General features: G+C 17.6%; 1 protein-coding gene across 1 annotated transcript; it reads left to right on the plus strand.

Moving 5' to 3' along the window:
- Positions 1 to 10,024: 10,024 nt before the first annotated feature.
- On the plus strand, positions 10,025 to 12,055 carry SRAE_X000252700 (C2 domain and von Willebrand factor, type A domain and Copine domain-containing protein; the record flags this gene model as incomplete). The annotated part of the gene is made up of 4 exons (XM_024645695.1): positions 10,025 to 10,413; positions 10,463 to 10,630; positions 10,696 to 11,257; positions 11,315 to 12,055. The coding sequence occupies 4 exons, from the start codon at positions 10,025 to 10,027 to the stop codon at positions 12,053 to 12,055; spliced, it is 1,860 nt and encodes a 619-aa protein (XP_024499953.1).
- Positions 12,056 to 12,282: the final 227 nt, after the last annotated feature.

The following is a 12,282-nucleotide window of genomic DNA, read 5'->3' on the forward strand; positions in this document are numbered from 1 at the left end:
TGTTGAAAATATAACAATTTAAATTTATAATAGAAAATTTAATACTGTATGAAAAATTAGAAGTAAGATAATATAATTTTAAAATAATATAATTAAAAGTTCAGATAATTAGATAACAAAAATAATGATTATTTAAAAAGAAAAAGTTTTATTCATTTTTACTATATTTAAAGATAACAAGATATTTAATCACCATTATAGTAAATTTATACAATACGTGAATAAATAATTTAATTATATCTTATATAATGATAAATAAATATACTTATTATTAAAATATTACCAATCATTTTTGTATTATATGAGAAAAAAAAATATTTATATATATAAAAAATTAAAATATGTCAAATTTGATTTATTATATTTTATATATTATTATTATATATAGTTTTTATATTAAATAATATAAATGTAAGAAAAAATTACTATATATATAATTTTAGTTAAAATATATTTTTACAACAAAAATAATAAATAAATTATGTTAGTATTAAAATTTGTATTTTTATATATTTTTAACTTATCCTAAAGTCCGAAAATTTTTAATAATAAAATGATAATTACTTTTAATGACAATAAATAAGATTTGAAAAGAGACATTGTACAAAAAGTAAAGAAATTAAAGTTATAACTCTGAATGCAATTCAACATTTCTTAATCTTGTCATAGAAAAAATAAATATAACAAAATTTGTTGTAGGAACACAAAATGTTTATTTTATCATAAGGATGTTTAAATAAGAAAAAAAAAATGTTCTAGTTGATAGGTTGTCTCTTTATTGTTTTAAAGAAACATATATATATATATATTATAAGTTATCTCAAGACGTGAAAGAAGAATGTATTTTTGTCTTTTAAATATTATATAATTTTAAAAATATTATCATGATAAAATTTTAAAATTATATATATATATATAATATAATAATATAATAATATATTTATCTTTTTAAAATACCATTTTTAAAGGATAATCTTCTTTTGTAACTTACATAATATATTTAAAGTTTTGTAGTAATAAGAAATAATATAAAAGGAAAGTAGTCATATTCATTTGTTATAATAAATTATATTGACTATTTAGCTTTTAAATCTTTATCGCTAACTTAAAAATACTTAATATTTGTGATATATTCTTAATTTTCTATAACATATAGTCTATTACTTTATAATATACTTCCTTAATAGACATACTCTCAATACTAACTCAAATATTAATATTATAAGTGTCATAATAAAATTTATAAATGATAAAATCATCTTCATATAGCACCTCTTATCAATCATTTTATACATATATATATATATATAAAATATTAAATAACATGGTTTATGTGTTGATTGGCAAAGTAAATTATTAGATAAATAAACATAAAGGAACATTTAAAAGTTATTATTAACACTAAAATAAACTTTTTTTCTACTATATATTATTATTCCCATGTATGCGTATCTCGAGATTCAAATTCTATATCCTTAAATTTTGATAACAGCTGTCCATTTCCCAATTGGAAGCATTAAGATTGTTTGATAATTGAAAACACACTGATGATATACATAAACATTGATGACAATTATAATTATAATCCTGGATTTAACAATAAAATTATAATTATTAAAAAGTGTTAAAATGACAAATGTTTTAAATAAAATGAGAAAAACTTTTTATATTGTTAGTATTTGAATACTTTTTAAAATGTATATTTTTACTTTTTCATATTCTTAAATTACCAACATTACTTTATTTAATATTACTAACAGAGATTCATTTTTCATACTTCATTAAATAACCATGAATGAATTAAATAACAAAAATATGAAATATTAAGATTTAAATATATAATTTTAAGTGGAATACTTTTGAATTTATATATATAATATAATATAAAGAAACACTAATGTTTAATTAATATTTTAAATTATCAATGATCCATTTAAAATAGGATATTTTATAATAAAGCTAATATTTTATGACATTCATATAATTAGATAAAATAAACAATTTAATAAGAATCAAATTTAATAAAAATCAGATTATCATATAAATATTACTAAATAAATCTTTTTATAAAAAAGAAACATAAATAATAAAAAAAAAAAATTTTATAAAAATATATTAGTTAATAAAAAAAAAATTTCTTTCTACTTTAAAATTTAATTCATAAAATAAATTTTACACATTAAAAATGAATTAAAAAAAAAATAAGTGAAGTTCACTTTTATAAAATTTATTACACTCACTTTACACCTTTTTTTTCAAACAATAAAAATTTGTGGAAAAGAAAATTAGAGATTCTTTTATAACAATTTAAATTGACATTAATTATATATAACACAAAAAAAGCCCTACATCTAATAGTAAAATATTAAAATATGGTTAAAATATATGTAAATATTTTCTAATAAAAGTTCATTAATTTTTTTCACTTGATTTATTATTTTTCACATATAAAAAATTACATTACTTTACTATTTTTATACAATTTTTATATTATAAACAATTGTAAAAAAGAAAAGAATAAAATAATGAGTTAAAAATATTTATATTTTTAAGAGTTAAATTTTTGTATTGTGGACAAATGATTGTGAATTATATACAAAATAATAATATCTTTTATACAATAAAATATTTTAAAAAATATGAAACAATAATAAATGTGAATATTTTTATAAATATATATGTGTAATATTGTAAAAAGTAAAAAAAAGATTTTTATGTTTAACAGTATAATTATTCTAGCAGATGTTTAAAAAAAAAATTAAAAAGTGTTAATGTAAAAAAATTTATTTAAACAATTTATTAATGTGATGTTATTTATAAATCATAAAAATATACTTATTTATTTATTCAAATTATTACCATAATAATATATAATATTTTGGAAAAAGGTATGACTAAATGATTAAACATTTATTTTTCTAAACATTTTAAGAATGATAGAATTATATATATATATAAAAAAAAAGTTATGTTATTTAAGGTTATTACAAGTTATATATGTCCTATATATTGGAATGATGTAATAAGTACAAAGAAATATTAAGTAATTCTTCAAAATTACATAATTTATCTTTTAAACAAATATAAAATTCCAATGGGAAAGTAATATACATTTTATCATGGGAGTGATTCAATGTGTATCGGTTCAATGTCTCAAATAAATACTTTCAAATTTTCAATATATATATTCTCTTTAAGTTTAACAAATAAAATTAAACCTTACTTTAATTTTTATTATTATTTATCATAATATATATATGTATATATATTATTTTGTTTTAATGTTTAAAAAAAAAATTAAATAAAATAGTAAGATTATTTGAATTTGGAATAAACATTACATGTATATATATTTATATATACATAAGAATGTATTTGCCCAAAAATAAACTCTTAGATAATTGAACGGCTGTTTCTTTGTTACTTTCAATAGTCTAACCATATATCAGATGGCTTAAAGATATTTGAAGTAGATGTGTAATTGCTAACACTTCCCATAAATGACCTTAAACATCAAGATATCTAATTGCATACCATTCACAAACGTTTATTAGATAAGCATAATGTTCCCCCTTCTATTTTATTCAACTATTTTGCTTTTAAAGAACCATCCAACTTCTGATAACATTAAGGTTTTTAAATGGTCTTCAATATTCAACAAAAATAGAATGGTCTTGCCATATATATATATATATATATATATGTATATATATAGTATTTGTATACAAACCTCAACTTTCCTTAATATAACAATTCTCTATAACTCCAAAAGCTTATACCATAATATATATATATATACATCTATCTATTCTCTTGATATTATACAAAATTTAATGTTTTTACAATTTTATATATCTTAACAATATAAATATATATATATTTATAATTTATAATATGAATATGTTATATTCTTATTCAAGTGATTTTTCAAATAAAAATAATCTAAATAAAATTTATTTTTAATAGAAATTAAAATAATTATCTTTAAAATAAATAAGGAAAAAAAAATATATATATAGTATATAACAAAATAATATGATAGCATAAAATTTATTTAAATATTAAAATGATGAAAGACAATATACATTCATTATTAACAAAAAAGATTGATAAAAAGTCGGAAATTAAAGTAGAAAAGAAAAAAAAAGACATATAATATCATTGCAGAATTAAGATGCATTTTTAGATGGATGAAGAAAACCATTTTGATAAATTTCAATTTAATTTCCTCTTTTAAAGTTTCTCTTAATTTATTGTTTCTAAAGTTATTACATTAAAAATAAAATAGAAAAAAAAATTTTTTTTTCAAAAATTTTTTAATGCTTAATTTTTTTTTAATTATGAATTTATTTATGATAATGTTTTATAGAAAGATAAATAAAATTTAATATATTTTTATTTGGTAAAAATTTGTTGATCGAAATTACTTTTATTTTTAGAGTAATTGACAAAAAACAATCTTTAGTATTGGCATGTTTATGCAGCATTATATTCGGTCTTTTAAATGGTGGTTATTGTGAAGATATAATCAACAATTTAAGAATGATGTAATTAAAAAAGACAAAAAATGAACTAATGATTATAAAAAAAAAGCAATTTGAATCATTTGTCAATAAAGATAATTAAAGGAGGAAATAAAATTTGTTTAAAAATCTTATCTATTAGCTTTTCAAATCTATTCACTTATGTTTTTTTTATCTTCGATTATAAAATTTTTGAAAGTTTCTGAAAAGATATATATCTTCTTTAACTGGGAAGACGTAATCATCATATGAAATGTAGTTATTTTTCTTTTCTCCTACGTTTAAAAATTTCCTTTAAAAGATGTATTTTTCATAAATATAATTTTTTTTTGGTAAATTAAATACGTTTAGTAAATGTTTAAAATGCTGATTATTTTATTTTCTAATAATAATAATATAATTTAATAGTTATTTATTTTTTAAAATGGTTATATTTATGTTAAAAAAAATTATAACATTTTTTAAATTTACACTATATTTTATAAATTTTACTTATAATCATAATTTTTAAAAAAAAATAGTATATTAGAAAAAATATTTCTTGACGTTTGATAGTTTTTTCTTTTTTTATTTAATTAAATTGCAAATTCTAATATGATAAATATATTAAGTATAGAGTAAATATATTTCAATAACAAGAAATAGGGTAATTAATAAAATAATATGAATTCTAAGTTAATTATCCTTGTAAAAAATAAAAATAATTGGTTGATCATATATCACAAAAATTAATATTTTAGTTTAATTTTAAACATGTGATTATATATTTTAAACAATTTATTTATATTACATTAATAAAAGGTAATGTTAATAATTACATTAATATTTATACAGTTTGTTATAAACAATTATTTTTAAGATATTTATTATTATTATATATATGTTCTCAAAATAAATAATGTAAAAATTTTATTTTTATGATACTTTATTCTTAACATAATTATCTAATATTTTATTATTTTTATCATAAAGAATATATAATTTAATTTATAATGTAAATGATATATTGATGTGAAATACAAAGTTTTTTTTATTTTAGATATATTTTTAAAAATTATTCATTTTACAAAACACCTTAAAATAAATTAGGATGAATGTTTAATATGTCATATTAAATCATTTTTAAAACATTATTATTTATAACTTGGTAGTTAAACTACATATATATATTTTTTTAAATTATTAAACATACATATTTATTTTCCATTAAATATTATAGTAACTGTATATTTTTATTACCTTACTTAAAAATTATACATAATTTTTTTTGAATAATAAATTTATTCAATTTTTTCTACGAATAAAAGTTAAAACATAATTTTGTATAAAGTTAAAGTTGGCACGCATTTTCAATTATTTATTGGATTAAAATTGTATTTTAAACAAAATATACAAATTATTTGAGTAATTTTTTTAAAACAAAAAAATTTTTTTTTAAGAATTATTTAATATAATAGTTTAATTTTTAATAAGGTTATTTTTTTAATCTCATTTTTATGTAATACAATCAATTTGTTACAATTTTTTATTTAATCATTAATTTTTAAGTTTACTTCTAATATTTAAAATTATTATTAATATCAATAATAACATTGAATAACGGGAAGAGAAAAAAATTATTTTTAAAGAATAATTAAATGTTTTTATGGTAAATTTATATTTTAATATTTAAATAGTCTTTTTTTACTAAATAAAGTTTTTCAAATGATTTATTTTTTGAAAAAAAAAGTTTTCCGTATTTATTTTATATAATATTAGGTATAAATAAATTTCCTTACAAATTTTTGTTTGTTTTTTTTTAATAATTCTTTAATTAATCTAAAAAACAGATATATGATGTTATTATGTACTACCATATTTGAAAATTTTTTTATGTGTAAATTATTTTTTTTTTATAACAAGATTTTATCTAAACTTTATGCTTTTGAAAAGAAAATTATTTTAAAAATAATTTCTTAAATTACATAAAAAAAAAATTGACATACATATATAATTTAAATAATATGTATAAGAAAATGTGGACAGGTTATTTAAAGCAATAATTTTTTGTTACAACAAAAAGAATATCAGAATTATGTTATTATTTAAACATATGCAACATAAACCTATACTTTATATAAATTGTATTTTCAATATATTGTTTGATTATTTAATACAGATGTGTATTTATTTTACTTTAAAATTAATTAACTAAATCTATAATTTTAATATATATACATAGATTTAAAATTAATTACTATTTTTAGAATATTAGAAAAAAAAAATTACATCTATATTTAGTTTAGATAAAAAATTTAAAACCTAAATATTGAAAATTAAATTGCTTGATTTAAATAAATTAAAATATTATTTAAAGAAATGTATTTAGTATTTTTATATTTAAAAAAATTAAAATAATTTATAATTATATGTACTTTAATAAAACTTGAGGACTATAAAAATGACTTTTGCATATTATATTTTTATTCTATATTCCCTATAATATTTTATAATTTTATAAAAATTTCATTTTTGATTTCTCTATCTGTTCATAGTATTTTGATAACAATGTCTTTTTCAATAAACCTATATAATAATATGTAACAGCTATATATTATTATTTTTTTTAAATTTGGTTAATAATATATATATATTCATATTATTACTAATGTTCTACTAAAAAATGTCATTTATATGTTTTTTAATTTATTCAACATTATTTGGAACTATTTATATAGATATACCATATCATTATGATTTCTATAAATTTTTTTTTTCTCGAATAACGGTTATCAAGGGAGTATTGCTAAATTATCCATTTTCATATATCACTATTATTCTTTTGTTTCCAAGTAATTTATTCAATTTTGAAACACATATTTACAGATAATATAATCTTTTTTTTTTATTTTCAACTTCTCCATAAACGTATTTATCATAATAAAAGAAGTATTTATAAATGTTTTAAACTAATTTTATTTTTATTTTTTAAAAAAAGTTAATGTAAAATTGACTTTAAATATATTTTTACTCATTCATTAATATGAATTGTCCCGTTTCCTTTAAAATATACAGAAAGACAATAGAATTACACATTTTATCTTCAAATTATAATACTATACTCTTATATGACAACCATGAAAATTGTTTGTTGGAACGTTATAGAAAAATAAAAATTTAATAAAATATAATAAGAAGGGTCCATAAAACTAGATAATTTTTAAAACCCTAAATAAAAAAAAATGTATTTTCAAAGGATAAAACATTAATTGATAATTTTAACATTTTTGGTACAATTATTTTAAATATAAATTAATAATAAAAATAATATATAACTTAATACATCTATTTCATTTTTAACTTCTCACATTTTTTATTTATGAATTAAAATTTTTTCTAGAGATATATTATTTCTCACCTTTTATTTTCAAATAAACTTTATTAACATGTGATTATTGTATTATTATAAATAATAAAATTTATCATTTAATTTTTGAAATCTCATTTTAATGCTATTTTATGATGGAGATGAATATGTAATAAATAATATTCAATGAACCTGTCAGCATTCTATTTATATCATATTATCCTTATTTCTTGAAGAACTTAAAAACTGTGAGAATACTTAAGTAATTGTGAAAATTTAATTTTTAAATGCATTAGCATATTTATTTTAAAGAAAACTTAGACTAATTGTCTTATCTTATTTTTTTTATGAAAGTTTATTTTTATAATTTTAAAAAGAATAAAGATTTTAATAAGTACTTTATATCTATTTAAAAACAATCTATACTATAGTAGAAATTTAATATTATTATCTTTTCTAGAATATACTTTTTGATATTTTATATTATTTACAGTTTATTTGAAAAAGATGTACATGCAACTATAAGTTTTTTTTTTTTTTTTTATAATTAATAAAAAAATATATATATAATGTATTCACTTTTTTTTTTATAAAAAAAAATAATGTATTTATTTTTTTAACAAATAAAAATATTTGATATTCAATATTTAGATATTTAATATTTTATGTAAATAAAACTTTAAACAAGTAAAATTCATTTATATAAAAAGATCTTGTAAAAATATAAATTTTATCATTCTTTTACAATTAAATAGAATGTTATAATAAATATTTTTATATATTCTTAACATCTTGGAAATTTCAGTAAGTTGGATTAATTGTGATCAGGAAACATCCCATTAGTCTTTATTCATTTTAATTTTTAATACTATCTGAATAGTATAATATAAGTATTTTGGCAAAAAAATAAATTGTTAAATATTATTTAATGGTAATGATTAACAATATTTAATTAAATATTTCAAAATTTTAATTTAAACTTATTTTATCATTAAAATTAATTTATTTTAACCTTATTATCTTTTTTAAAAAAAAAAAAAGATTGGTTAGAGCGTATAATCACTATTTTCATTTCTTTTATTTCTATATTCACAATAAATTTACTTTTTACAAAATATAACTATAGACTTTTTAATGAGTTAAAAATTGAAAACTATATAATTAACACTTAAAATATTCTGATTATCACCCTATAAAGACATTCATAGTCATATATATATATGTCTTTGTAATAATAAATAAGTTTGGTCAGTTGTTAAATGGAAGTAAAAATATATTTTCTTTTTGGCAATTTACCAAAAATGTTATTTTATCTTGATATTTTTTTTTTCTTTTGGTAAATATTTTACATTTAAATATGCACTTCTATAAGTTTTCATCTTATTTTAAGTATATATTTTTTAAATTAAAATTTAACTAATATTTTGGATCTTAAATATCTATCATTATTCTTCTTTTTATTAATGAATTAATTAACTATTGAAAATTGGCAAAATTTATTTTGTAATGGTTTATGTTAGCTTAAAGGAAAACTTTAAAATTTCAGACATTAAAAATAATATATCATGCTGGTATTAAATAGATAAAAACAAAAAAAATCTGTTGATAAACAATTGTAAATGTTGACTTAATTTAAACGTTTCATAAAACTTTTAAGCAACCTTTAGTCTTTGTATATTTTATTTGTTTTTTTTTTATATGATGTCTCTAAAAAAGACAAATTTTAAAAAATTTCAATTAATTTAAAAAAAATGCTTTTATATGAATATTTTTATCATATTTTTTTTCTAAATTAAAATATTTACATTGATATTTGTGACAACGAATTTTTTTTAAATGATATATTATAGAGAAATTAAACATTTACATTGCATTATTTTAAATCAAAAGGATGTTATAAAAAAAGATTATTTATTGAATTTGTCATTTAATATTACTTATTAATTATCTTAGAGATTATGATTTTTGATTTTTAAGAATAAAATTAAGTTATATATCGTTATTTTTTTTTTCAAATTCTATAAAAAAATCTTTTTAGTTTAGTGTTATTTTACTATTAAAACAATTTGAAACTTTGTTCAATTTTTTTTTATCGTGTTTGCAAACATTTAAATTTATTTTAATATAATATTTGGAAACATCGATTTTTTTTAAGATGATGCTAAAACGTGAACCATTATTACATCCAAAACAATCATTTAATGAAATATCACCACCATCACAAGTTATGGTAACTATTTCTGCTAAAAATATACGTGATGATGCTTCTGATGCTGTTCCAGATCCATATTGTATTGTTTCATTATCTGAAAGTGGTTCAAGTAAAAAAGGATATCAAGAAATTGGAAGAACAGAAGTTATATGGAATTGTCTCAATCCAGAATGGTCAACTAAAATTAAGTTAGATTATAAATTTTCTGAACGCCAACGTTTAATGTTTGAGGTTTATGATAAAACAAGACCAAAAAAAAGACTTGGATGTTGTCAATTATTATTACATGAAATTGTTGGTTCAAAATATAATAGAATAACAACATCATTAATGTATTTCAAAATATTATATAATGTTAATTTTAATGTTTTTTATTTTTAGGGAGGAGGGTAAACGTTATGGAGAAATTACTGTCATTGCAGAAGAACTTAGTCGTGGTCGTCAAGAATCTGTATATTTTATTGTCAGTGCAACAAAACTTGATCGCAAAGATTTTCTGGGAAAATGCGACCCTTTTCTTAAAATTTCTCGTATTAATTATGATAATACGTATGTTTGTATTTATTAAAAAATATATTAAAATTTTTACTAATTTTTTTTTATTTATCTTTAAGATTACATTTAGCATACCGTTCAAGATATCATGAACAAAATTTAAACCCAAAATGGAAACCATTTGAAATACATATTAATCAACTTTGTTATGGTGATAAAGATAGAGAATTTCTAATTGAATGTTATGACTGGGATCAGGATGGTAATCATGATTTGGTTGGTCAGTGTAAAACTACTGTAAATCGTATGATAAATGGACATGATAAAATGCTTTCTTTAATTCATCCAAAAAAAATAAAAAAAAATAAAAAATATGTTGATTCTGGTATATTACATTTACATAAAGTTTATTGTTGGATGGATTATTCATTTCTTGATTTTATAACAGGAGGTACACAATTAGATTTTAATGTTGTTATTGATTTTACTAATTCTAATCTCCCAATGGAAGATCAATCATCATTGCATAGAATTGATCCTAATGAACCAAATCAATATGAAATTGCAATAGCTGCTATTGCTGAAACATGTCAACATTATAATCGCTCAAAAATCTTTAATGCTTACGGGTTTGGAGCAAAACTACCAAGTGATTCAAAAGTACACTATAATTTTCCTTTAGTAAGTTTTTTTTTTATTTATAATAATCAATACATATATATATTAATTTATTTTTAGAACCTAGAAACAAATAATCCTTGTTGTTATGGAATTGAAGGACTTTTAGAGGCATATATGATTGCACAAAGTAAAGTTGAATTAAGTGGTCCAACAAATTTTGCACCAACTATAAGATTTGCTGCTAGACAAGCAGCAATAATACCAAATGATGGTAGTCGATATTGTGTTGTTTTAATAATTACAGATGGTGTTATATCTGATATGGAAAAGACAAAAGAAGAAATAATAAAAGCATCTTCATTACCATTATCTATTATAATTGTTGGTGTAGGATATGATTCATTTGAAGAAATGAAAGTTCTTGATTCTGATAAGGTTATGCTTAATATAAATGGAAAATATGCAAAAAGAGATATTGTTCAATTTGTACAATTAAGAAATTTTTTACCACCACATAGAATTTTAACTGAAGAAGAAAGATCACATGCTAAAGAAGCTTTAGCTCGTGAAGTATTAGAAGAAGTACCAGAACAATTAACAAGTTATATGAAAACAAAAGGAATTTTTCCTAGAGAACCAGGAAATCCATTTATTGAGGAAAATTCTCCCTCATTAAGTAATTTTAATATTGAATTTGATAGCGTAGAAAATGATAATTCATGTAATAGTACACCAACATTTAGTCCACAAACTAGTACAACACCATCTTCATCATTTAAAGGCGATAATTATTATAGACATCGTCGACTTTTACCCCAAACACCTGATGAAGAATTTGACAATTTAATAATAAACTAAAAGTTTTTTCTTTTTTTTTATTATAATGAAATGTAATATCGCATATTGATGATTTGATAAATGTAGTTTAAAATAAATTATCAATGATGCTTAAAAATTTATTTTAAATAAAATTTAATACACTACTTTACACTATATTTTTTTGATAATATATTATGATGAAATTATTTTATAAAAAAAAACCTGTAATATTCAAAAATATAAAAAAATCATTGTGAATAACATTA

Source organism: Strongyloides ratti, scaffold srae_chrx_scaffold0000007, assembly GCF_001040885.1.
Source record: "Strongyloides ratti genome assembly S_ratti_ED321, scaffold srae_chrx_scaffold0000007".
In the NCBI taxonomy this organism is placed as follows: domain Eukaryota; kingdom Metazoa; phylum Nematoda; class Chromadorea; order Rhabditida; family Strongyloididae; genus Strongyloides; species Strongyloides ratti.